This window comes from Oculina patagonica, chromosome 7 (genome assembly GCF_052425735.1).
Source record: "Oculina patagonica isolate OP01 chromosome 7, crgOcupat, whole genome shotgun sequence".
Taxonomy (NCBI): Eukaryota; Metazoa; Cnidaria; class Anthozoa; order Scleractinia; family Oculinidae; genus Oculina; species Oculina patagonica.
Window position 1 is genome coordinate 26,789,190 of NC_135764.1, and position 27,610 is coordinate 26,816,799.

Sequence of the window (27,610 nt, forward strand, 5' to 3'; positions counted from 1 at the left end):
CTATTCACCACTAGCCACGACACATAGTTGTTTTAGTATATACTAAAACAGTGAGATAATATAGCCCGAAAGGATGATTTTTAACTAGTTTATTCCTGTCAAAGATAACAATTTTCTCGCGCGCGTATCCGAAGTTTGAGTAGCCAATCAGCGCGCACCAAAAACGCTGTCCACTGTTTTATAATATACTTATTTTGATTATTTAGCACTGATTGCTAGATGTGGTCACGGGGTAAATAAAATCACTATATGTGATATAGTAGAAACACTGCAAGTATGGTTTTTGAGTTTATTAAATTTTCTATTACAACTTTCAAGTTTTTCAAGGGAAAACATAGGACATGTTAATAAAACTTCTGTACTGTTCAACAGTACATTTACTAGAAATAAGCAGCTAATGATAATAACATAGTCTAATTCGAAGCCGTTGTTAGAGACGACACGCGACGCTTCCCCGGTGCATGTGTTTCGTGACTTGTCACGCGTCATGCTCCCGTGTCGCGTGAGGAGCTTGGAGCTAAATGACAGCTTCAAGAAGACTAATAACACGAATATGAATAGCCTGTTAACAAGTTCTAATGATCCACAAGGGTACGTTGCACAAACCTTAAGGGTTTTGTTATATACAAAATCTTAAATATTATCATGCCTAACATAAATTTAAGGAACGTGAAGTTAAAAGGCGCTACATCACTCACGGCAGCCAATTTTGAATATCTTAACCTATAATTCTTAAGTCATCGTTAACTGACTAAATCCACCCCAATCGTAACCATATTCGTTCCTTTGTGGGTTTTTATTACTTCTTTGGCGCTGTTCTACGTAAGCAATTCTGTACAAAGGTGTCCTAAACAACGTGCCCAAGCTGGCAAACTACAAACTAAGCAAGCGAATTTATGTCCTGAGTATTTTTAGTTTCCTGTGTTACATTTTTACGATCTTTTGTGAAAAACATATTGACTTGGTAAGTGCTTACAGCTATTTAGTACGCGTAAATTTTGCGTAGTGTTCTGAAGATCTCAATCGAAACTATCTTGTTTTGTTGCAAAAGAAATAGGTCTTCCTTTTTTTTAGTTACACAGGGAACCAATAGATCTTCCGGTTGTAAAATCCCATTTGCAAACACGACGAGCGCTAGAGTCCCCCCAAATTTCAAGGGCATGCTTCAGTTTTTCGACAAAAAATAGCGCGCAAGCACAAGCGCGATCACGCAAAAAGGACAATGCGCGCAGAAGAAGACGGGGAGAAAGAAAAAGGGTGGTTAATATCTCAGCAATGTAACGTTGCGGATCCATTTTCAAAATGGCGGATTTTTAACCGAAAAGTTCTATCATAGGCCCATTATTTTCTGTTTTTTTTTCTCTCTCTTTTTTTTTTACAAATCATTATTGCTGGTGCATTTGCAAAGTTAGTTTAATTTTATTACGAAACTCTTTGAACATATTCAATCTGTAACTTATCTACTACAAAAAAGATACCGACCCGGGGCGAGTCTTTTAAGACTTGCTCTGATACGAAACTTCAAAGTCTCCTATCGCACATATCTCTCTCGGTCACTCTGATACCGGCGTTTAAGACCGACTGGTCGGTTTCCTTTCGCTTTCTGACCCTCGGTATTTTGTTTAAGCTTGAAGTACTGCTAGTCCTTAAAAGCGGTATTCACCGTTCCATTCGCGCCAGATGAAGGAAGTTCGGACATATTAAACTGCTCTTGGTCCTCATAAACGTTGCCATTTCTGGAGTTTTTCTCAACCACCAACTCGAACGGTGTTTTGGCTCTCATCCTGCCGTTTGGCTCATAGTCATCATCGCCAACAAAATGTGGGGGGTGGGGTCGTCCAGACTCTTGTGCGTGAGAGCTATGCGCTGTCCCAGGCCTCCGTATGCCGTCTTTGTCTTTGTAGTATACGTCACCACTGCGGTACGATACTTTACTCGCTTCGCTATTCCTTCTGTACGGCTGGTTCTGTTGTAGGGAGTCATCGGTTTCTAGACCATACCTATAGTAATAAACAAGATAGAATTATAAGAAGAACTAGAGAGAGAGTTACAAAAATGGCGAGATGTGCTGAAACTTTCAACACCGATTCAAGTGTTCAGTGTCGGAACATGGCAGCTAGGGTTATGATGTTGTATTCCTGCCTGTGTAAACGCATCTATAAGCCATTTTGGCGGTAAGGTTTGCACCACTTTTTTTTCTTTTGGATAGATCAAAATTTGATATGTGACATTTTTTCTGTTTTGGTGATCACACATTGCTTGTATGGATGCGTACAGTTATCCTTCTCGGAAAATGCTTCGCACGGTTGTTGAAAACTTAAAATTGCCTTCGTAAGAGTTTTGTAAACGTAACATAAAAGAAGTATAACATACTATTATTGATAACCGAGGTGGCCCCTAAAAGCCTTGTGGTTTTTTGGAGGTCTCCTCGCCCTACTATAATGTTTTTGCTGTAAAAGTTTAATTCTCAAGTGGCTAATAAAATGATGATGATGATGATGATGATGATGATGATGATGATGATGATGATGATGATGATGATGATCTCCCCCCTCCCCCCCTCCCCCCTTCTTTCCTATTGAAGGTTGTTACACAAAGTTTTAAAGCATCTTAACTCGCACATTTAAAATTGATTAGGAGAAAGGACGGGAAAAATTTAATAGACATACAGGTATGTGCCTCAACGTTTTTGGAGAATGATTGTTTTAAAATGGCAATAGGCAAAAACAAGATATTAGCTGCAATGCGCCGGGTATAAACGGCTTACCTTGCAGAAGGCTTGGGTCTCTTTATAACCAAACACACCACTATAATGACAACTATCAGTAGAAGGAATGCAGCTACGATAACAGTCCACCACATGGTTTTGAAAAATCCCGCTGAGGAAAAAATATATACAAATTAAGTTTCGACTATTTAAGGTATTATTTTATAGATTAACTTTCAACAACTGGTTTGGCGAATACAGTCGAAGCTCTCTTAACGGACACTCTCGTAAGCGGACAGCTCTACTTACGGCCGTCTTGTTGGAAAACCCGTTTTAACTCCCATACAAACACTGTATTTTTACATTCTCGTAAGCGGACATTCCCGTAAGCGGTCGCGGACACTTTCAGAGATTACGACTTAGACTTTTTCTTTGTTTTAAGGCTCCCGTAAGCGGACAACCCAAGGAGAATCCTATTTACAACCTCTTTATCTTATTTTTATCAATGAACTTTACATCGCCGTTCGTCACAATGATTTTACAGTAATTACCGTACCATATTTCAGTGCTTTTTTTTGTCGTCAACCACGTCCGCCCGGTTATTGTTAGCTGGGAAAGCTCCCGTAAGCGGCCATCTATCCCCTACACATCTAGTGGCCGCTTGCGAGAACCATTCTCGTAAGCGGCCAGCTCCAGTTACGGACACTTTTTTCGCGTCCCGAGGGTGTCCGCTTACGAGAGCTTCGACTGTAGCTCTGTTGAACATAGGCTTTGACAGAGTCTTGTGATTAAACCTTGGAGTAAAACTGTCCCCGGTAATTTCTAACTAAGGCCTTGTATGAAGAATACCCTAAAGCTACTGCTGCACCTGCATGAGCGAAAGCAAAGTGCCTCTATAATGCTCGTATGATCTGGGAATCGAAACTTATTCTGTAAATATTCTCAGTTAGCAATTTTGACTTAATTTCTTTTTACCCACCGAGGCCTGTATACTGGCAGGCAAAAGGTGAATTTAAAGTATTGATATCTGTATATAGCCAGAGAGGAGGAGAAGCCACGAGCCAAGCGGCCCACACTGCCGGAGCTTATCCCGGTTTCCGTAGCATTAAGCGGCTAGGAATATTTCTACTCCCCCCTGAATGGGATGCTAGTCCATTGCAGGGTTCCCCCCCCTCCAGCATTATGTCGCCGGTACCCATTGATACACCTGGGTGGAGAGAGGCACTATGAGAGTAAAGTGTCTTGCCCAAGAACATAACACAAGTGACCCCGGCCGGGGCTCGAACCCGGACCGCTCGATCCGGAGTCCGGCGCTCTAACCCTTAGGCCACCGCGCCTCCCATATAGCGGGTTGATATAAAATTTCTAAACTACGATTATAGTTAAGCTTAACCACACTATTAAGTACCTTCACATGTACGACCATCTCCATCATAGCCGTCATCGCAGGTGCAGTCAAAAGACCCGTCTGTGTTGACACAAGTCGCATGTTGACCGCAGTCGTCTTGATGAGTCTCACACTCGTCAAAATCTTTAACAGAAAACAAAGTTCAGTAAAACAAAAACAAGCCAGCTACCCTTTGACTCCTGTTCGCAGCACAGCAAACTGATAACTCAGACGTGTTGATTGCAACTGAAAACAATTTGTTTCAGTTACTGTTTCCCTCTACCTGTTTTGTCCTCAGACATTTCGAGGGTCGTGATAGCCTGGTTATTTTATAATAAAAAGAAAATGTATGGTTGGGGACTCCAAAACGTGGTTGGGGGGGTTAATAGTGTTAAGTTCTTTGGAATAACGGGATAATTACGGAAGAAATTCACTGAGCTTGCGTTCGGGTCAAAAAAGTGACCATAACAATGAGGTGGTCGCATTAAGTGGGTGTGGACAGGGGGGTCTGAACCTCCCGCCTCCCGTACCTTTTACTCCTGCTTCCCGCCCCTTTCCGTAGTGGTGCCCTCCTCTTTTGTCCCCTATCTGTTGCGAAATATACCGAAACATTGCGAAATTTTACTCATTTTCTCCTGGTTCCCGCCACCTTAGGAATCCCGCTTCCCTCCCTCTCTCCTCCCGCTTCCCGCCCCTTTTCTCCCGGTCTCCCACCCCCCTGTCCCCCTCCACCATTAACGTGGTGGTCATGACGCGGGGTGACTCTCATGGCGTATTTTTAATGGTCGTTTCATTTATTAACGACCAATTTACCACTGATGAAGGGCTAAGCCCGAAACGTTTGGTTTGCAATGAACTTTTTGGCACTTTTAATATACTTTTATTCTTAATATTCACAATTAGAAGTGCCACGCAGCGAACGAAGATTTATTCGTTGAAACTAGTATTTCATTGTATAACTACAAAACTTAAGTTTATACCCGATGATCAAGATTTTAAGGTTCCACTGTATAAACCTATATCTATTTACCTTCAATAACTGGCGTTTTGACTGCAAGTGCACCGAGATGCGAATTGTTTAATCTTTCCGTTAATGCGTTCTGTAAATCCTGTATCGAGCCAGTGTATTCTGGACTCGTGAAGATTAGGTAATCTACGACGATACTTCCATTCCTAGAAAAATTGGAAACACAAAGGTGATCAGATTTACATTAGAAACAAAGAAAGAAAGAGAAAATAGGTCCTCTGCAGACAGACCCTGTCACGTGATCTTGTCAGTTATAAAAGTACGAAATGGCTCCCAGAAATGGAAGAAACGTCATTTGTTAGCGAGATTGCAATTATGAGACAAGTAGCAATAGTGTGCGATTAAACGAGGGTAGAAGAGTTTGAAAACTAAAGATTTGTATGGAAAAAGTTGCTAAAAGGCTAGGCTTTGCCATACAACGTTTTATTTTCATACAAACTGTGTAAGCTTTTTAAACTTTCAAATGACAAAAATATTTCTTCCTTCTATTGGAAATGAGACGATGAATCAATAAAATCTTGAGAGGAAATCTGTCTAAAACAACTATTATTTAATACCTTAAATTATTAACTCTACATCCATAGTAGAATTGCTTGACGGATGATTTCTTGAATTCTTCGTTAACCTAAAAATAAAACAATGTGAAAGTTTTAAGACTACGGTAATTTTTTTATTTTCCACAGAAATAGTATAATGAAAAAGCGCTAAAGATCAACAGAAGAACTTGGCAACGTTTTATGGCCATAACCGCCTTTTGCTGTCCTTTTGTTTTCAACATAGGATCCTTTTGCAATACAATACTTGTTTATTTCAAAAATAGAAATGAATTTTTACGCCGCAGAGCGTAGGAAAAAGTCATGGTTCGTGGCCTGAGCGACTTCTAAAGTCTCTAAACAGTTGGCTGAAACATTTATAACAAGGCTTGGAATGACTTACCGTTGTTTCAAAGTCTTTTTTGAAATCGAAGTAACTCTCTGTTGATTTGTCCTTGTGCGACGTTCGATATATCTTGTTTGTAACCGTCAGAGCGCCTCTAAACGTCTTGCAAGCTGCAAAACAGACCGAAGAAAAGAAAGTAATTGTGATAAAAAAGCTTACGTTTTAGTCGATAAACATACTGAGTGGCCTGGTCAAACTCTGAGAAGCAATGAAGTAAGCATTACAAAAATAAAGGAAAGTATAGTAAGAGTGTCGAACTGAAAGATTTAGGCAGATTCATGATAATCGACAAACAACTTATAGTTTATATGTTTGGAAGTTCTAAACATTTTTTTTTTCTGATAGTTCGAGAATGCAAGATCCCCTGAATATTAAACTAACCACACGTACAATTTCTTGACAATGGTCACCATTGTAACTACAAAAATACTGCGACTGGCAACATATTCAACCTATCCAGGATTGTTCGGCTATTGAAATCTAAGATGATGGGGCTCGAACAAACCGATCAGAAGATTCCAGCCCAAAGTTACTGTTTAGCTCAAGACATGCACCTATAGCACCACATGAGTGGTTAAAGTACCCGTAGAATCCAGTTGTGCTATAGCAACATGCAGACACGGAACGGGGCGTGTTTGAGAGTTTCAACTTACGTTTGCATTTTTCGTCGGCATTGACTTTAAAATGGCCAGGAACTTCGCATTCACAGTCAAAGCCACCGTGGTAATTCTGACACTGACTGTCTGTACCGCATGTTCCTGAACTGCACTCGTTCACATCTGTGTATTCAGAGAATAAAACCACAATTACTTTTTATGGTCAGTTCAAAGGTAGCACGACTAAAAAAAAATAGTCAAAAATGTTTTCTTCGTGAGATATTTTATATTTTTAATAGCATATACTTAAGTGTATTTTGATTTTAGTCCTACGTTTTATACATGAGCCTCTGGCTTGGACATCGAGGGAGACCTCGTCCCACGTATGGACAATAAAATTGTATTGTATTGTATTGTATTGTATATCACCAATTCTTATAATGAATATTAAGAGAAACATATGCAGCCTGTAAGACCACTGGGAATAAACGGGTTAAATGCCACGGCTGGGAAACAAGTAAATGAGAATATTTGTAATTATGTAATTATGAATAGAAACAATGAGATACTTCTCATCTTCAAGTTTTATATCGTTCTGCTCCATCTAATACTTATAATTGTTATCATCTCCCTGACCATTTTATGAATTAAAAGTATGCAATTCTGCAAAGTTTTTCTCAGAAAAGGCCTTACAGAATACCAGTTTATCAAATGCAATACGCAAACTTAAAGGAGAAGTTCACTCCAGAATGGCCATTTATTTTCTTTACGCCAATAAAAAGTTTACACAAAGATATATTATTCACCAAAATTTCAGCCTCCAACGTGCGCTATAACCCTACGAAATCTTTCCCAAAACCCGACAAATGAACGCCGCCATCTTGGAGCTGGTAATGTATGCGTGACGTCAAAGAGCTCAGCCTGAAGTTTGGCCAGAAAATTTAAATACTCGAAACTCCTTGTTTCCTCGTAATGGCTTTTGTTTGTCAAAATGCCTGTTTGTGCATCTCCATTTTGCTCAAACAGAGCTCCAAGAAACATAGGCGTACGGGCAACTTCGGTCCTGGGGGGGGGGGGGGGGGGGGCGGAGACCTTTTTGCCCGAAAAAAATGGCATGGGCTGAAAGCCGAATAAAGAGGCATGTAAATGAAAAATAAAACATGCATTGAAATAGTTGTGTACAATTTTCGCCTGCTTGCTTAAGATCTTAAATAAATTTTGTGGCGTTATCCGAAGGTGTCAATGCCCTGAATCCTTTTTCGAATATCTTTTATTTATATTCACTCTACTTCAGAAAAAATTATATTTATTTTGGGAAGCCAATTTACATTGTTTTGCCCCCATTTTAAAGTAATACAAAAGCGTGTAAAACATGCAGGGATGAATGGGTTTTAAAACATTTCGTTGAAAGTTTCAAGTTAGCCCTGAGAACTAAACATTTGAGTCGAAAGCATTAGCTTCATCACATTTATAACTGCTTCAAGGTCTTGCACTAGATCCACCGTGCGCAAACGCTCGAGCTTTCGAAAAGCTGATTGCAACTTTTTAAAACTGAGGAGTCACGCCGAATTTGCGAGAAAAATCGAACATGATCATAGCAATTTGCGATAGGAAACGAACGCAGATGAATGAGAAATTCGGACTTTTGAACAACAAAGTTAGGTACATTTCCAATACTTTTCATGTTGATGTAATTCGTTTTGAACGTAATGTAGACTTTTCGCCTTATTTTCTATTTTTTTAGGCTTGTTGCCCGAATTCTAAGCATTTTGCCCGAAATATTTTGGCACTGGGGGGGCTGCAGCCCCCCTCGCCCCCCCGCCTCGTACGCCTATGCCAAGAAATACAAAACACAAGGAGTTTTGACTTTTAAAATTTTCCCGCCAAACTTCAGGCTGAGCTCTTTGACGTCACGCATACATTATCAGCTCCAAGATGGCGGCGTTCAGTTGTGAGTTTTGGGAAAGATTTCGTAGGGTTATAGCGAACGTTGGAGGCTGAAATTCTGGTGAATAACATATCGTTGTGTAAACTTTTTATTGGCGTTAAGAAAATAAATGGCCATTCTGGTGTGAACTTCTCCTTTTAAGGGACTATGTCAAGGATTTTACCAGAATTTTGAACAGCCAAAATTTATATTTTTGTCACAGGAAATAATAGTCCATTTTTATTGAAAATTGAAACTGTTATCGAGCATCTTTGGCTGCGGACGGCATGGATGAAAACGGATTGCAACTTGAAAAAGTAAAGCTAACGTTTTCAAGTTGTTTCCGCGCGTCATAAAAAAAAATCGATATTTATAGCCGTAGCTTGATTTCTATCAATAAATTAAGGTTATATTTTCCTTAAGATGTTCAAAGATAATTATATGGTTTAGTTGCTTACCACTAATTTCAGAACAGTTTAGACCAAAAATCTGCGAAATCCCGTGAAATAGCTCCTTTAAAGATCTCTATTCTGTTACATAGAAAGGAACTTAAAAAGACACGGTTACCTGTGCACTCTGCATCTTCGCTGACTCTGGCTAATCCTGGTTTGCATGGTGCCAAAGTGGGGGGTGAAGCGGTACGTGGAGGTAATGTCTCTGTCAAGATCAGGTTCACAAAAGTGAGTAAGTTTTTATTACCAAGGTCGAGTAGTCCTACTCCCTTGTAGTAAGCCATGTCATCTACAGTGTAGTTCTTGAGCTTGGCCTGTTGATGTGCTGTCCAGTTGAAGATGAAGGTCAAGTTCTCAATGGGAACATTGAGAAGCAAGTCGATGACGTGAAAGATACTTTCGTTTTGTAGTGCTGTCAAATTCGTCCCGTTGGCTGCGGCAAGGTCCATCAGTGATGAATTCGTCAAGGCTGTCTTAGCGTCGATGAACGGTTGAATAGATTGTTCTAAAACAGCTTGGAAATCTTTCAGAGACATGTTATGTATAGACTCAGTAGGGACCTCTATGAGGATCGACAAACGATCAGGATTCATGCCAAGAGCCTTCGCAGCCCTTGAGTAGCCGTCCTTCACTATGGGAAGCACCAGTAGAGACCACCGTGATGGAAGAATTAGTTTAAACTCTTCAAGAGAGACATTTAATTCATTTGGTAGTATATGTCGGTCAAAATCGATTCGTAAATTGAGCTGTGTCAGTGAATTCCACAGAATGTCCAAAACATTACAGTCATCACACACCTGGGACGAGTTGATGTTAAAAAGACTGAATGCTTTGTTAACGAGCTCGGTGCGATAGTCATTTAAAAGTGAGGCATATGAATTACTTGGAAGGGCCAGTAGCTCTTCTGTTATCTCCCTAAAGGATTTAAGCAGCTTGATGTTGTCTGCGGTAACTGACGTTAGGGTAGCGACATCGTTCAGGGATATTGCACCTAGAATCGGCCAGTCAAGAAAGGAGGCATTTACAGCCCATACAATCTTTGGCCACGGTAGCTGGAACAGGTCTTCGAACATCATCAACAGGCTGATGTTGTTCTTTACTTCAAAGTTAAATTTTGTAGCCAGTTCGTCGACAGGAATAGTCGCTGCAGCAACTACCAGTGCAACCTTTCTGCATGTCAGGTCGCCGTTGTGGCCCAGCATTGAGACTATAATGGCATATGGCAGTTTATTGAAGAGGTCATTCATGGAGAATTCACAATAGATGGGAAGTTCCACAAAAGTGTAGTTTCTAAGTACTTCAATGCCAATTGAACTAAAGTTGTAGAGCAGTAACAGTTCTGATTTTGTGAGGTTGATCCTATTTTCAACGAATTCCAAAACGGTAACATCATGCAAAGATTCGTTTGCAATTCCAATCGAATTTATAATCTGCAGCACCGATTCTTTCTCCATAGCATTTTTTCCTTTCAACAGTCTGGAAAAGGCGTTGTCCCATTTTGATTCGACCTCAGCTAGTGTTAAGCCCTGAAGGCTGTCACTTGTTTCTTGCAACAACATTGCAAAATTCTGCGGCGTTACACCAAGCTGCTGTTGTCCACTTTGAATAATCTCTGCCTTAAGAGGCGGTATCATCTCTGGCCACTCGGTTGGCGAGAGTTTACCGAGATTCCCGGGCTGCAAATTCAAAGCTGCTTCTAGGGATTTCAAAGACACGTTGAATTTGGCTTCGAGGTATTCAAACAACAATGGAACAACTTCTATTGGAAGCAATACATCATAATGCGCTTTATCTGTGTTTCCATACTGAATAAGCTCGTCTTCATTCGTGTTAAACAATCCATAAAGAATATTCAACGTTGGTCCCCGATTTTGGTTTACCTTCACGCGAAGAGCTTGATCGTTTACACTCTGTAGCTGCACAGAACTTTCAAATACCTGTAGCAGCGTTTTGGACATAAACTCGCCTGCAGTTATGCCACTGACCTCTTTAAATGTGTCCTGATTAAGAACATTGAGCACAGTCCAGTCTTCCATCTTTAATCCAAAAGCCCAAACGTTTTGTCGCCATGGAATTTTGGTCACCGTTTCCACGATATCCACGAAGGAAATGCTCGAATTTGCAAAGGCACTAAATGCTGTCTGCAAATATGACATGTTTTTGTGCCGAGCTTCGACGTAAAATCTCGTATTCGTACAGCCAGCGCTAGATGCTTTAATTCCAGTCAACTCTGCTGTAATGTTGTATGGGGTCATGTCTTTGGTAGCGGAAGTGTCGCGGTCGCAAAGACGAGGCAAGTCGCTAAACTTCATCCCTCCAAGAATGAACAATTGATCTGAATTGAGATTGTAAACCAGTTTCAACTCATCGGAAGTAAAACCACTCGCTGACAACAACAAGGAGAGAACTGACGAATTAAGATAATCAGCATCGGAGACAGAATTGTTGTCTAAATACCAGCTAATAGGATCATTCTCAAACTTCATCTTCTTTTGCTTCACATCGTGAATTTGAGTTATTATAAGCTCCTTTAACTGGGCAATAGAAAGCTCGCCAGAGTTATATCCTAACAACTGAAACAATCTTTCGGTCGGCATTTGCAAGTTGGCAGCCTCTATCGTTACCACGGCGTCAATAATGACAGAAATCGTGTTATTCCATTTTTGTCTTGGTAAATTGTATAGTTGTTCTTCTGTTACCTGTACAGCTGAGATGATATCACTTAAATTCAGCTTGAAGTAGGTGACAGTGGCATTAAAAAAGCTTTTGAACAGGAAAGCCGACGACGCATTTTGAAGTGAGCCTTCAGGTACTTCATTCGAAGTGGCCACCTCACTAAAGGAGAGGTTGAATGATTCCTTTAGCACACCTCCAATGAATGCTCGATAGGCCTCCGTCTTGTTGTCAAGAGTGTTATTTTCTCTGAGAGCAAAGATAAGTTTGACTGACTCACTCACAGACTCGTTACGCAAAGCTTCCACTTCATATCCAGAGATTTCGGCAAGCTGCAGTAGTGTGACGGAATCCAGAAATTCCCAGTCTGACAAAGAGGCATCGAAAGCCCAGCGAACTGCATGCCACTGATGGCCGGTAACAGTGGTAAGAATTTCCAGCACCGTCATATCTTTTGTGATGGCCACAGAGTCGCTTTGAAAAGACGAAATGGCTTTCCCTTTTATTTGTATCAATACTGGACATGGCGAAGACTGGTTAATTGATCCAACAACTTTTTGAGAGGCGTCAGGCAAAGTCATGTTTAAGATGGCCTCGAATGGAATGTCACACATACGATAAATCTGACTCAGTGTCGTTCTGTCAATCGTCTTTGCTTGTTCGGCGCTTTTATTGTACAAAATGGAAAATTCGTGAAGGGAAAGTTTGATTTCTTCGTTTGTTAAGACTTTTGTTAGAGTGATTTTGCTGTAGGAAGCTTCCGCGATACCAGATGAACTAAAAACTGTAGACGTTGTGTTAGTGTCAAGGATTACCTTTTTCGGAGGAAAAGAAAACACAAGCCCCTCGAACGTGCTGAGGTTGAGATTTAGAAGTTGCTGCGTCTCTATCTGCACTAGCTGTGCCAAAGCATCCACTGAAGGGAGTTGGAGCCTTTCAGTGAACGCCAAAGCGCTTTCCGAGATCATCGCATGTACAACAGTCTCCCAATCGCCTGGGTCGTAAGAGTTGGACAGATTAATAGCTGGAATTCCCAGTCTTGATGCGACGTTGTCAACAGCAAAAAGGAACTTTTCGCCGGTGAATTTCAGAAGTTCCTGCTGGAAATCCGACGGTTTCAATACCAACGCAACGTCCTGTTCAACAAAAGAGCTGTTTATGTCGTCAAATGGAATTTCATAGGACCAGTGGTAGTTTAAGTCCACCAAATCCGCAGCGGTGAATGTCGATGGATAAAATTCACCTGGTAATGCATCTAATATAGCTTGCATATTTTCAGAATAAGCTTTTTCGAAAGCCCAGCCATTAAGAGACCTTACATGTTCTGTGGTGACTTTAAAATGTTTAGGATCGTTGGCTAATTTCCCCGGGAGCAGGGTTTTTATAGGCATATAAAGAAACGGCAAAGTGTACTGTCCAGCCGCCGGAGTTAGCAAAACAAGGAACAGGAGAAGGTGTTTGATCCACATCAGTTTTGAGTGAGGTCTGGGCATTTTTGTTGACTACCTGGCCAGGAAAAAAAGGATCAAAAATAAGCAACAGGTACAGTTTATCAGCCTGACAGATAAACACTGAAGCCAACGGCACTGCTATCTACATCTGTTTTCTCAGTCCGTGTCAAAGAAAAACTGGACTTCTCCGCGATTTATAAGCTAAAATAAGCTGTCTTCAGTAAAGGTTATACCAGTAACCCTGAAAGCACATCCAGTTTTTATAAGAAAGGTGTCGGACATTCTGTACTGACTGCTAACCACTAGTTTATTACTCAATTGATAAATAGAGAAAATAACAAAATTTCTTGAAGCGTACTTTTTTTTACTGGTGCCAGATTTTGCTTTATTTTTGTGGCTTTTAAACGTCTTCAAGCTTCTTAAATACCAATATTGGAGTATAAGTTCTCCTTTCTCTTACATACATTTATATTAATATTTGTTTTGAGAATCTACCGTTACATCACAAAGATATATGCTCTATACAAAATAGCTTTCTTGAACCTACTCTACCTGCTTGACACCACTCTATTGTGTAAGGAGATATTAAAAGTTAATCACTCTGACTCGTAAAGTTTAAGAGTGTATGCCAAATGGAAAGGAAGCTAAGTGTTGTTGTAACAAGCAACTTGCACTGTTTCCGTATATCAGATGCAGGCCGATGGATCGTTGTGAAAATAATGTTACAAAGCTTTGCACCAGATTATTACATCTGAAAACAGCTAACGTCACTAAACTAAATTTTTGAACGTCTTTTATGTAGAGAATTAATGACCAATAACCGCCGTCTAACAGTTATATGTCGCTCGCAGGCTGCATCAATTTTAAAAACAACACAGAAATTGTGTAGAAACGTTACTAACCCCCCTACCACGCATTGTACTTACAAATACATGTTTGTCGCTAACTAAATCAACAATACAAGTTATGTATATAAGAAACGAGAAATGCTTCTGTGATTGTTGTAGTGAGAGGGTAATCTTTCAGTAATTGCAGTACTGCACACTCGGCAATCACTTATTAGCGAAGAACTATATAGTTGAGCCAACTCAACAACAAATTTAAGTTAATAGTTGAGTTATTACCTTACCTTGAAGTGATAATAAATCGGGCTTTATTTTAGAGCTTGGATGCATACGATTCGCTCTGAATATTTGGCTCATCTTCATGGCAGGCGGATTACGTTAATGCATTGCGGTTAAATTTGAATAAGTTTCGAAGCAGGCTTCAATATTTACGCGAGCATTAATTCTATTTGAATGTCATTGCAGTGCAGGTGAAACTACACCTATTGTGTGATGACTGAATTTTGCATCAACAGATAATTGAAATGTTAGCGGATAGGTTGTGCTAAAATATAAACAAGCTAAATGGGTGCGAATTCCTTTGTTGTCTTAAAGAAAAACAATGCAAGTAGTTGAGGAGAAATAAAAATATTTTTTGCGCAAATTGCAAAGTTCCGAAACGACCATTTAGGATTTAGCAACGTTTTCTATCTCTTTCTTCGAAGGATCGCAGAATTTTGGGTTATTGAAATGTGTACATTGTTGAAGAGAATGAAATAAAGTAATATATTGCCTTTGCAATAACAGTTATCTCAAATAAACAGATCCGCTTGCTACAACGTTTTTGTTATTTTCTTTGTTCTACAAAAACAAGTCAAGTTACGTTTGCAAAATCCTACACATTCATATAGTATACATCTAATTTCGATATCGATTTGTTTTCAAGGAAACTGATAACGAACATAGACGGATTTGCCAGCTTAAAATCATGATTTTTATGTGCTTCCAACTTTTCAATACTAACGTTAAAAAAACGTAGAGCAAACAGTTGGTAGAATTAACTTCTAAATAACACGGTAAAGAAGACACTATAAAACCCCGCGGAATATTAGAAATTTTATCGTGATACTTGCTTATTCGCAATGAAAAGAGACTTGCCTTGTAAATTTAATCAATCTTAGTTTCCAATGACAAAAAAAAAAAATATTGCCACTTTGCATCTCAACCCTTCTTCAAGGTTGGAAAAATAAATATAAAAAAATGCATCTATGTTTCTCGAAACATGCTAGATTTGAAAAAAAGCCACAAATTCTGTGTACAAAGTTGAGTGTTTCCTCGGTTCCCTCGTACTTAACACTGGCCAAAATGTTTTATGTGTAAAAAAGCTGAATTACAATTAAACATCAATACAGTATTGAATCAAGCGACTAAACCACGTCTATAATCTAGATACACACGTGAATTCTCACAACAAATATTAAAGAAATATGGGACAATAAACTAAGAGAGCTGACATTAAGATCAGTTGTGCGCCAGCTTAGCCTATGCCTATGTAAGGCAGAAGCCTTGAAGTTTATGTAAACTCCGCCTTAAACATAATTTCTTTGTAAAAGCTGCATAAAATGCTAATTATGGATCACAACGCCTTGTAAATATGACTAAGAAACGAAATCCTCTCGTTCTGGCTCGAAACCAGTGAAGCGAAAACTTAGCGGTGTTCTGCAAACCACGTCAGTCAATAAAAGGAACAAATTTATCATCTTTACCACAAGATGAATGTTAAGTGTCAGCGCTAAACTTAGCCGCTTTCTCGCTGCATGATATAAGAAATTTATTGAACCGCTTGAGGTACCAGCGTGAGAAACGGTTTTGTGAGTTTTCACTGTTTTGGAAACCGCTAGCGTGTTTACGATACACATAGATGAAGATCAAAAAGTTATATGCGCATTGTTCCAAATAAAAAAGGCGTTTAAGTTTTAGTTATCTTGCAAAGATTTTAGGCAGAAATAAAAGCTATTTTTTAGCATAAAGCACTCCAGGTTGACATTATTTGGAAAATGTTCGAACACAGAGTTAACCAAGCATTGCAAGACAATTAACTAGACAAAGTTTTCCGCGTTCTCTCTGGGTCTGAAGTACTCTAACAAGCATTTTCGCTGAAATCACTGAATTAAAACCTACAGTACAGTTCTTCGCAAGAGCATTTAGTTATCACCTTAACTTCACCAGTCCACATCACCACTTATTTCCCGTCCCTCTTATTTACCCTTCTGCATCACCTGTTATTTACTATATCGCTCGAAGCGTTTCGATTTTTCCTTCAAATTACCATTTCCGTTCGAATTTCTCGGGCCGCTGTTTCAACGACCGATCCAAAACATTTGCTGCAAACAAATGCAACACTTTTTTTCGGCAAGAAATTTGCGAGATATCGGCTTCATTCGATCCGTTATAATCAATTAGCCCACAAGAGTTACTTGCACTCCGCTTATGACAAACCCGACCCTTGATAATTAAACTTAACCGGCTCTTGCTAAACTATAAAGTAAATATCGGATAAGTGACAAGTAAAATAAATTTAAGTGTACCTGTAAACTTGTGCTACTTGTAGATTACATAAACTCAGACTTTGCCCAGCTAAGGCAAACCAGGGGAACTTTGCCAAATCCTTCCAAACTCTTGTTTAGTCACTTCTTGCTTTTTGTGGAGTCAGAAAACTCTACCAAACACCCGCAAACAATGGTTCAGTTTTTTCAACGAGGAATCTGGAGAATCGGACATCAAGAAACTTCGATTGCATTCCTCATTTTCAAATGACGCACTTCGCAATTTATGAAGGACACAAACCCATGAACGCTAAAAAATTTGCATACTGTCATTTCAGTTTCACAACTGGAAGCTTCTGTTCTATTTTCGATGACACACTGTTCACACCTGGTTGCCGTTACAACTCAGCAGTTCAGTATTTGCATATAGATTAAAATACAAATTCTTGACACTGGTTTCCATAAATTTCTTATGGCACCGTTGGGAGAATTTGTTTCTCTATCTAGCACAACGTCTTAGTTCAGCTTTGGTGATCAAATGCTTAAATCTCAAGATCTTTTTGTATGATTTTCGTATCGATGTTGTTGGGAGAAATTAGTCGTCATCGCTGTTGGGAATGGTAAATTTAACACAGACAGTTGAAAGAAATTCAGAGCAGTTCTAATTTTTGCAACAGAAAATTGCTTTCTCGTAACTAAAAGTCACCTTGAGTAATAACATTGCAGATGATTTCGTAACAAACTAAAGATAATTTGACTTCGTGCCCAACCTACATAACTTCATAAATAATTAAGTTGATTTGCTTGAAAGACGTCAGTCAACAACTATTTTGCAAGACATGGAAACTCATCATGCGAAAGAATAAACGTTTAACAGTCTTGATGTTATATTTTCTACAAGACACAGGCTTTATCATATAAAGAAAAAAATAACTAAATATTGTATTATTTCCTTCAGGACTCATTCTATAATTAAAGTTGCACCCTGCCCCTCGCTGCCCACGAATTGTTGTTTTTTTTTTACAATCCTGACCAAGCACAAATGAAAACATAGTATAAATAATAATTATCAATTGACATGGCGACATCAAATCGTTGCCCACGAGGGTTCAGTCTGCCTGCCACTCACAGAGTCCCAATTAAGTAAACGTTGGCTACATCAACATTATCAGTACTGCCTGAGGGTAATAACAGTGGCTAATAGCAAGATTCCCTTGACGACTTATTTTGCATACAAGGCGGTTAACAATTCTATTTAGAATACGAAACACTTTTGTTACCGCTAGGGCGGGCACTCAACCGATGAGTAAACGATTAAATGATAACAGCTATTAATAAAGAAATAACTCTAGTCTAAAATTGTCATCGTTTAACATTCACAACAGAGGGCACAAAAACAATTCTCGAGGAAGAATAAACACAAACTAGTACAATTCTTCTAAATCGATGCAGATTATTTCCTAAAAAAACTGTTTTGCGAAACAAATCCTTCTGCCGCGCGTCGGCGGACGAGACAAAAAAATTGGCTGATTATCGATTTGAAGTTGACATGGAAAATGAAACATCTTGTAAAGTAGCCATGCCACAACATATTACGCCTTTGGCATGTACAAAATTACCATAGTTAGTAACTACGAAATTACTTTCAAATTGAAGGGAACTTCAGAATATTGCCCCTACTCTCGAAACGTCAGCTTTTTAAAATTCGCCACGGCTTTTTTTAACCTTTATCAACCTCCAGTTGATGATAACTAAGAACTTAAAAATGTCAGTTTACCAAGGTTGAAACGCAAAACAGAAGTTATAATTATAAAATAAAATGAGGCAAGGATGGTTTAAATTAAAGAAAAAAGTTATTAGTTTCTAAAGCAACTGTTGTGTTGCGTCGGCGGACAGGTGTGGCACTCAGTTGACTATCAATTGTAAGTTGATAAAAATAAATAAACTGCCGTAGCGAATTTTGAAAAGCTGACGTCTTGAACGTCAGTCCTTCGTCGGCGGGGAGCAAAGTGGTGCACTTTGAAAGTTGAAACGTCAGCTTCTCAGAATTCGCTAGGGCAGTTTATTAACCCTTTACAACTTTCAGTTGACAATGAACTAATGCAGAAACTCCTGCTAAGATTAAAGCGTATTACAGTAACACCCCACCAAGAACGATAAACGTGCGAAACTCTAGCTTGTGTTTTCCAACATAAGAAATTCGTGGCGTAGTTTCTTTAAGAATTTGAAAAGCTGGTGAAAATTTGAGCGTCAATCCTTGGTCAAAGTAAATGAGAAATTTGTGGGCTTATTGCGTTTTTTTTTTTATTATTATTAATAATAATCAAAATTTCTACATCGCAAATTTCATATATGTACATTGGAGAAAGGAGTTTACCATTGAGAGAAACCATGGTGACAGTCACAGTTACCATAGTAACCACCGCTGACAGGGATTTACAAGCAAGCCGCTGGTCAGTGAATGAAAACTTCTTGGTTCGTGCGATTCTCGAAGCCACATTAATATAGCACCACGAAATGTCATCTTTTCACTTCGAGGATGAAGACATCTTTCAGTGATCACAACGGTGTGTAACATAACATCTGATCAACGGCTGATGTGTACGTTTTCTCGTGGAAGCGTTCGGTTTGGTGAAATTCTTAGTCTTTTTAGGAGAAAATGTTCATGGAACGTCTGAAAGAAAATAACAACAAATAGTGATTTATCAAGTAGATGGTGTTTTTCGCCCTTTGCAATTAACTGACCGAGGCCTGAGTGATGCTTTTCGTGTAAGTGAAGTTTACAAACCTGTTGTGCTCTATCCACAGTTGTTGTTTGCGGTAGATTTCATCTTGATCTATGCGAGACGTGTCACCAAAGTACGCAGGCTGTTAATGAGAAAAAGGCAGTTAGGATTCAGCATTTAGTGTAGATGACCAGAACAAAGTTTGCCTAAAATATGGGACGGAAAATCTTTATCAGCCTGGTTAAGATACGGAAAAAAATTAACCCGACCGCCATATCGTGGGTAATAAGTGGCATTTGTCCAGAGTGGTAGAATACTGGACTGTTTGACACTGTTACATTCAAAGAGCTTTGATTTATCTTTATAGCTAAATATGTGTACAGACAAACTAGCCTAAATTTACATTAAAAATACACCGTGAGGTCGTAGTTCACGATATTCGACATCAAACCCAGGATTTGGACATTTCGTGAAGTTTTAAAGGGAACGGCTTTAAAATGTACCAAAATGTATAATGCACATGTGCTACATATTGAACTTTTTTACAGGGCCCGGTAGGGGATGGCTCAGAAATTTATTCCTTTTTCCGGATTTCACATTTAAACGATTTTCAAAATGGCGGCTGAGCCACCGAACAGTGGAAAATAGAGTGACAAAACTATTTTAGTTCTTTCACCGAGTATGTGGACAGTGGGGTGTCTACATTAAGTCTCACCTTCCAAGCAAATCTCTGCGTTCCTTTCTGTCTCTGTCCCAGCCCACCGCCTAGTCTACGCGGTAGCCAAGATGGCACCACACCAGCTCGTACACGATCAACAAGTACCTGGAGAAATACGCGTGTTGTAATTGAGCGTGTATTTCCTCTAAATTCAGGTTTTTGTTTGATTCGTCTAATATAGCTCAAGAGATAATTTGCCAAACCTTTCTCCCATCAACCATGAATCTTTCATCTTTAGCTTCCCTTAAGGCTCCCTTGGCTTCACTTTCATCCGAAAACTAACAGGACGAACAAAAATTTGTTAATAATTTACAAAGTTTGCTCGCATACAGGAATTATAAACGGTCTCACGATGTTTCTTTTTCAAGCTTATATTGTCTCCTCCTCAAATATACCATTTAACGTTTTCTCGTCTTGTTCGTGAATTGATTGCAAGAAACAACACGTGATAAAACAGGGGCGGAACAAGGGGGAGGGTGCAGGGGGTGCACACCCTCCCCCCTCCTGATATGACCTACGGCTTTCTAATACAACTGGTAATCTGCAGAAAAAAGGCAGTTACGCCATTCCATAGTGGTGCATCCCCTCCTAAGAAGAATCCTGGATCCACCCCGGGCCTATCAAAGATATAGTAATCCTCACCTCAACAAAAGCGTAGCCTTTGGATTTTTCTGTTTTTACATCCTTTACCAGTCGTAGCCTTTTAATTGTTCCATACCTGAACAAAGAGACGTTAGAAAGGTTCTTCACATTACTCTTATTGAGGTGCAGAATGACCCATAAAAATTGGTTTATATCCTAATTTGAGAACGTAATTATTCTTATCTGACAGTCTTCAGCGACAGTTTGAAATGTCCGTTTTGTAATTTACAGATCATTTAAAAGTGTATCTTGGAATCTCAAATTCAGAAGTCTTTCAATTCCATATCAACACCAGCTCCTTCTCACAAAGTTAAAACTGCCAATAGCTACATTAAAAAATGTTCGGTGTGTAGGCAGGCATGTTAAAAATTTGGTAAAAAAAAAAAGAATTAAAAAGTTGACACTCACTGGCCCTAAAAAATATGGTTATAGACGTTTCGGCAATTTCTGTTGTCTTCTTCAGCAAAAGATATAAAAATGTAAATGTTTAACGGCGTCCTGCTAAAATATGTAACCGATGTGTGATAAAACTAAATGAACTTTCTGAGTGCAACAATAGTCTATAGAGTATTCTAATGACTCTCAAAATTCATAATGCTATGGTATACGTTTGGTAGCACTATGTGTTCGTTATAGCATTCCTATCTTGCACAGATTGCCAAGCTTCAAGAGTCTTACCTGCCAAACAACTCAAATAGTGTTTCTTCTGTGGTGTTGAAGTTCTGGAAAAAATAAATGTATTATAAACCTTTCCTTTCATAAATGAAGAGTGAGAACATAACATACCAGTAAATATGGTTCAAATGGGCATTACGATTGGTTACTAGTATGAACAAGTTCATGAAATTCAAATTAATGGACACTGTATAAGAATACAATCCCGCATCGCTTGAATGAAATCCGGGGGGGGGGCACCCTATATATTTTTGGGTGGGGGTGTGCCGCTAGGATTTTGAAACCCTCACCCTATACCAGACCATGTTTAGCTGATTTTGCAACCCTATACTAGACTACACACCGAAAATCCCTACCCTATCCCAGATTATCACTATCAGTGTTTTAATAGAAAACTATCTGCCAACAACGATGCCATGATGATTTTATTTACGTTTAGGAAAGCCTCTTTCTCTTTCCAGTTTCTATTCCTATTCTGGATATAATTCATCATACACCGATCAGTTTCCCGGCAAATGACACCCTATTCTAGACCAAAAACTCTCTGATTTCTATACCCTATCCCAGACTAAACTGCTTGAAAACCATACCCTTCACAGCGGCACATACCTATATAGCTCATGTATGGCAGTGCCCCCCCCCCCCGCCCCCCAGGGAATGAAACCCTTTGTTGATTGAATGTTAATTAAATAGCTAGGTGTTTTAATTGCTTGAAGCTAATAAGTAATAGCAATTGGACTGAGTGGCACACAATTATGGGCGAAATCAGGCAAGAAATTTCAAAATTGGCTACATGTGCAGCACCATGTCAATTTGAATTTAACAAGCTTAAGTGTGATTACTCTTTTAATCGTATCTATAACAAAATTCTCGATTTTGATTGGTTCTGCGCGCGCCTATTTGTCGCGTAATCGGCGCGCGATCACGTGGGTGTCCAATTACAGGTATCCAATTTGAGCAACTTCAAATTGGATACCTGTAATTGGACACCTACGCCATCTGCGCGTCAATCATGCGCATTTAAATGGGTTTTTCTTGCTGTTTTCTAACTTTTTGTGCAACCAACTGAATTTACCTTTGACTTTTCCTCACAGAAAAGGTTCCTAAAGTCTTCCTAACCTCGAATTTTGTTATTGACACGATTAATTAGTAATTGGACCTCGTGTCGTACAATTCAGAGAGTAATCGTGCTCATAAATTGTACTCCACTCAGTCCAATTACTATTACTAATCAAAACTATAACGTAATTCTTGAACGTGATTGGTTATCAGCAGCTCGATTTGAGCACTAATAGGACAGTGCACGCGTCGTGCTTGTAATTGGAAAGTGTAATAGGACAGTTTACGCGTCATGCCTGTGTAATTGGACAGTACGTGTCATTTTGCGCGCGCTGTTGTTGTTGCATTTGTTGAGTAGTTATTTTTTTTCAGTATTCATAAAAAGGTCTAACTAATATTTAACCGAACGTTAGTTTCTTTTTTCAAATTTTGTTATAGTTTTGATTAATTGGTAACAGGACTTCTTGTCGTCCAATTCTGTCTGTAATCATACTCGTGTTAAACAAATCGGACTCCCGCTTCGCGGTCGTCCGATTTTGTTAATCACTTGTATGCTTACAGACCGAATTGGACTCCACTCATATCAGTCCTATTGCCATTATGAATTCTATGGCATAAGGTCCTGTTTCTAACAGTTACTCGATCATCAACAGCAAATTTCAAGGTTAGGAAAGTTTTTTAGAACCTCTTTTAAAGAAAAGTCAAATCGACAATCAGTTTTATATACAGTGGGAAAACAGCTAGAAAGAAACCATCTATTGTAAGTGAACATAGGTGATGTGTAAATGCAGTAGGAGTCCAATTACAGGAATCCGATTACAAAATAATAATGTAACTGAATCAGACAGCTGTAATTGGACACTAACTTGATAGGGCACCAATTACATTTCAAATAGGCAAATGCAGAACCAATCAAAATCAAGAAATTTCTTACAGAAATGATTACCGGTATAATGTATTTGCTTTGGGAGGCCTGGTGGCCTAATGAAATGTTGGTGAGCTGGACTTCTGATTGAGCAGTTTAGGTCTGAATACTGGCCAGTGTCATTGCATTGTGTTCTCGGGTAAGACACCATTACTCCCTGTGGCCTCTCTCCTCAGGAGTAGAAATAGGTTTCTGGTGAAATGTTAGGGCAACGTGGCAAAATGAGGAGCTTGGTGGAAAAAGAGGGCACCATGCACATTATCTACTATTTTTCTTACTCTAAAAGCACTTACCAGTCGGGCAACAAAGACAGTTTTGTGTGGATCACCCTTAATTTTTTCATCACTGCTTGGATTATCTGAAAGCAAAAGTGGTAAACAGTGTAGACTGCTTTCCATCAAGAACCTGGAGTACTTTAGTCTTATTAAAGCCAGGTGACTTAAGGATGGTGCCTTCTATTGCTACTGCGCACTTGTTCTGCGCATCACCCAATGCATCGATCACACTGGGCGCGCGCGCTTTTAATTAATTTGCTCACTCAAAATGACGAATTCAACTACGCGAATAAGCACGCAACTTAAAAATCAAGAAAGTTTTCTCTGCGACAAAATCCAGTTTATAGACATATCCTAAGCCAGGAACAGCGGAAAAGCAACATATCAGTAACCATTGACCACTAAACACTGAAAATGGCTCACATTAACAGTTAAAAACAAAGCGCTAAGCGCTAAAACGTTACCCGAAATTGCTAACCGTGACAAATAGCGTAGTGCACGGGCGAGATGCAAATATTCAACTCGCTAGGGAGGGGATAGGAAAAATGTAACAGACTCCAAAAGCGATTTCATAGAACCTGAAAACAACTGGTATAACTTTTAAAAACGCGTGGTGACCCCTAATTTTTATTTTATTAAATGTAAATGGTAAGTCTATAGAGCACATGTTTAATTTTTCATTTTAAAAAAAATATAATTTTTTGCCAATTTTCTGGCCGTGCAAGTGAGAGCTGCTAGAGTCAAAAATGGCTCAAATGCAATTATTTTGTTAATAAAAACGTGGATCGTGGCAGTTCTGAAGACATTATTTGTTAGTTATTGTAAAGATTGTTATAGTTAATGTTGATTTTGTTCATGAAAAAACAATTTCAAATGGAATTTGCAAGGAAATTGTATTTAGTTTTACTTTATTTTAAAATGCCACGTCAGCACTTTTTTCCAGATTTCAAACCTAATTATCTCGAAAATTTGCATGGCTACCCCCAATTTTTTTTTTGAATTTCAGTAGCCCTTGGTAACATCTACATTTCTTGTGTTGTCTATGGCCGGGCAAAAATACTTAATGTTACTAGTAGGCACCGTCCTTAACAATGGAGAGTGCCTTATGTTTGGAGAAAAGGAGTAACATAGTCAACTGGGTTATTTTTGTGCTTGCATTATTCCTGCCCATGCTTGTGAAAAAAAGTGTCACAGAGCATAAGCATAAGTCCAAAAAGACTTATTATTCTTCTTATTATTATCTTTACACCTACCATGCTTCTCTTCCTTAGCTTTTAACATAAGCAATGTGTTAAAATGTGTGGTAATGTGTTCATGTCAAGTATATCATTGCTGGTCATAATTTACTCCTTTCATTGAACACTCACAAATGCACTTACATCTAAGCTTAATGTGAGAGTTGTCTGTCTTGTCTTTTCTTTTCTTATTAGGCTGACCCTTCTTCTTGATAAACACACCCTAGAATAATATTGATCAGAGAAAAAACAGTGGAGAATGAATGCAAGACAACAGATGGGAAGGATGAAGAAAAGTGCACAAGTTTGAATATGTACAGCTGTTGATGATGGGAATATTTCATTTTCTATGTGCGCTCCACCCTCCACCCGCCCCCTTCTCCCCACCGAGGATCTTTGATATCCAAGGGTGGATGGTTTTATCTTGGAAATCCCTGAGGAAATCTGAGGAGGAATTTTCTGAGGAAGTATCTTGTTTGAACTTGGTATATGTTTTCCTCAAGGAGTTTCCAAGGGAACGGTATGCCCAGGATCAGAATTTTCCATTAGTATATTGGGGTGGGGGGGGGGGGGGGGGGATTCCTTCAAACGTTTCTTCCGAAGGGGTTTATTGCAAGCAACTGAAGAAAGAGAAATAGATCATTCCATATACCTGAGAATTCCGGACGTAGTTGGAAGTAGGAACGACTTCAGATCCTTCATCACTGTTATTCATGGAGCAAACGTTGCTTTCAAACTGTGACATCCTGGTCGACAAGACGCCAAAGTATCAAAACAAACGGACATGGGTAAACACTACATGGGTACTTTCTTTGTAGATTATTTTCAAGTAAGCAGAACTCACACAATAATAAAATATTGAAACATACCACGGCCCAACACTTCTGCGCCACAGCTCAAGCTTATTATGATCCGTCATCTTGATCTATTAAGGACCGATGAGATCAAACCAAAAAAAGCTCACATATCTCACATATGCCGCCATTTTGAAAGGTATTTGATACCAGTCGCCAAAGGGGTTTCGTGTCATGCTACATACAACCATTACCGCTAAATAAAAAGACCACTGACAAGAAGTGTGTGAAGTCGCAAAATTATTTCCCATCACCCTCTGCGCTGCACCACACGTTCAAGGAAGTACGCGAGTGCGCGCGATCAAAAGACTCTACGAGCAAAGAGTCAAGTTGGCCATACAAAAAGGCTTTCCATCAAACTGAGATCGCGAGTTAATTTTTTTGGGGAAAATAACATCGGTCAGAGTAGAAGTTGAAATTCTCTATAACGCAAACGCGACAAGGTTTGTGGTCGTCTGGTCAAAGACTGACAAGAAAAATATATAAAGAAAATAAAAAAAATGAACAACAAATGTCCAGGTGGGATATAGCCGTACACTACTCAGCTGTAGTTTTGGGTAACGGTATATAAGAGGAGGACAAGGGGGCGGAGGCCGTGAGAAAAAGGGCGGGAGACGGGAGAAGACAGAATGACGAGGAATTCCAAAAGTGGCGGATGCCGGGAAAAAAAGAAAAAAATTGCAACATCTCGTTATATGTTGTCATTTATATAGGGCAAAGAGGATGAAAACATTACTAAAGGGGCGGGAGGCGGGAGTAAAAGGTACGGGAGGCGGGAGGTTCAGACCCCTCCCCCCCCCCCCCCAAATACTGATACACAATGAATCTAACGGTGTTATGAAAATTTGCGGATAGAACTTGATTCTCTGATTATTTTTTAAAACGCTATGCACAAATACTCTTGTATGTATTACTGGCCGACCCGACCTGTGCGGTCTCGCGCAAATTTGAACCGGAAAATTTCTTGAGAATGTAGTTCTTTTTTCCCTTTTATGTCTATCGACTGAATCGTCTGCAATTTTTACCAGTTGTGGTTTAAGCCTCAACAAACATTTTGTGACGTCATTCCAGTGACCTGTCAAGACGTTTTTCAAATCACCGTAGACGACTCCCCGGCGTTCAAGATCGAATTGACGGAAATTTGTCCTGCAGGCGTCGATGATATATAAAATGAAATAAAAATTATAATCTTACGAATTGAAAAATAAACCATTCAGACGGGTTTCATAGGCATTCTATGCCCTCAAACAATATCAAATACCTTCCCCACCCCAATGACCTCTATGCATTCCGTTCAGCATTCTCGTCTCCGCTTGAGTGAATGTACGTGGCTAACATCAGGTACATCCGGGGCTTAAAGCTCTCCTGTCAGTTTCCAACAGTTGGGATTGCGAGCACAATTGGAATTTGACGGTTTGGAGCTGCGAGTATTTCTGCTCAGGCAAAATCCTGAGCAGAATAAGCCAGTTATTAAAATAATCATTGGCCGCTTTCACACAAGAGACGGACAAATCGTCTCGACGGACAAATCGTCTTAGCGTTAAAAAGGGGCGAATACTGACGATAGTCGTCCAAACTGTCTAAAAGCCGTCTTAAATTTACACTAGACGAACAAATAGACAGACGAGTTGTCCGTCTTCTGTTTTGAAAACGGCCATAAATAGCGAAAAAACAATTAGTTTAAATGTGAAAACCCAGTGGCTCTTCGCTACTGCGCAGATCAGAGTACTTGGCAAGATCGAGTACGTCCTCCAAATTTCAGTTGCGTCGATCCCTCACTCCTCCCTTCTGCTGACCAGTTGAAAAGGAGACTATCGGTGCAAAACTGCTGTGTAATTTGATAATTGCGAGCATAAGCACTAGGTTTGAAAAGTCGTACTTGTATTCAATCTTGTACTGGTACTCCGATCCATACGCATTACCGAGATCTATTTTGTGGTCTTGAGCCAGCAGCTATTTGCCTGAAGTTAGG

At 39.4% G+C, this 27,610-nt stretch overlaps 2 protein-coding genes across 4 annotated transcripts; both read right to left on the bottom strand.

Moving 5' to 3' along the window:
* Positions 1-1,335: 1,335 nt before the first annotated feature.
* On the bottom strand, positions 1,336-19,039 carry LOC144660430 (uncharacterized). Of its 2 annotated transcripts, none has more exons than XM_078521047.1 (9): positions 18,907-19,039; positions 9,151-13,214; positions 6,714-6,839; positions 6,058-6,170; positions 5,679-5,746; positions 5,125-5,267; positions 4,116-4,238; positions 2,768-2,879; positions 1,336-2,000 (listed from the first exon to the last, which is right to left on the bottom strand). In XM_078521047.1, exons 2-9 carry the CDS (start codon positions 13,199-13,201, stop codon positions 1,640-1,642), a joined length of 5,097 nt encoding a protein of 1,698 aa, XP_078377173.1. In that variant the 5' UTR covers positions 13,202-13,214; positions 18,907-19,039; the 3' UTR covers positions 1,336-1,639. The 2 variants fall into 2 exon arrangements, with proteins under 2 accessions (XP_078377173.1, XP_078377172.1); XM_078521046.1 differs by lacking the exon at positions 18,907-19,039 and adding an exon at positions 16,572-16,817.
* Positions 19,040-19,065: 26 nt separating this feature from the next.
* Positions 19,066-25,821, bottom strand: LOC144660519 (uncharacterized). Of its 2 annotated transcripts, none has more exons than XM_078521176.1 (10): positions 25,654-25,821; positions 25,437-25,530; positions 24,929-25,007; positions 23,568-23,632; positions 21,294-21,337; positions 20,616-20,691; positions 20,177-20,251; positions 19,971-20,078; positions 19,318-19,397; positions 19,066-19,203 (listed from the first exon to the last, which is right to left on the bottom strand). In XM_078521176.1, the coding sequence occupies exons 1-10, from the start codon at positions 25,701-25,703 to the stop codon at positions 19,179-19,181; spliced, it is 696 nt and encodes a 231-aa protein (XP_078377302.1). In that variant the 5' UTR covers positions 25,704-25,821; the 3' UTR covers positions 19,066-19,178. The 2 variants fall into 2 exon arrangements, with proteins under 2 accessions (XP_078377302.1, XP_078377303.1); XM_078521177.1 differs by having other exon boundaries at positions 24,925-25,007; positions 25,654-25,804.
* Between the last annotated feature and the right edge of the window lie 1,789 nt (positions 25,822-27,610).

Excerpts from the sequence above, each read along its gene's own strand:
- LOC144660519 (XM_078521176.1), bottom strand. The coding sequence starts at position 25,703 with ATGACGGATCATAATAAGCTTGAGCTGTGGCGCAGAAGTGTTGGGCCG. Across the intron at positions 25,008-25,436 it reads ACTACGTCCGGAATTCTCAG|GGTGTGTTTATCAAGAAGAA; the intron begins GTATATGGAATG and ends ATATTATTCTAG. Across the intron at positions 21,338-23,567 it reads CTGTCTTTGTTGCCCGACTG|AACTTCAACACCACAGAAGA; the intron begins GTAAGTGCTTTT and ends TATTTTTTCCAG.
- LOC144660430 (XM_078521047.1), bottom strand. The coding sequence starts at position 13,201 with ATGCCCAGACCTCACTCAAAACTGATGTGGATCAAACACCTTCTCCTG. Across the intron at positions 6,840-9,150 it reads CGAAGATGCAGAGTGCACAG|ATGTGAACGAGTGCAGTTCA; the intron begins GTAACCGTGTCT and ends CTGAATACACAG. Across the intron at positions 5,268-5,678 it reads TGTAGAGTTAATAATTTAAG|GAATGGAAGTATCGTCGTAG; the intron begins GTATTAAATAAT and ends CAATTTTTCTAG.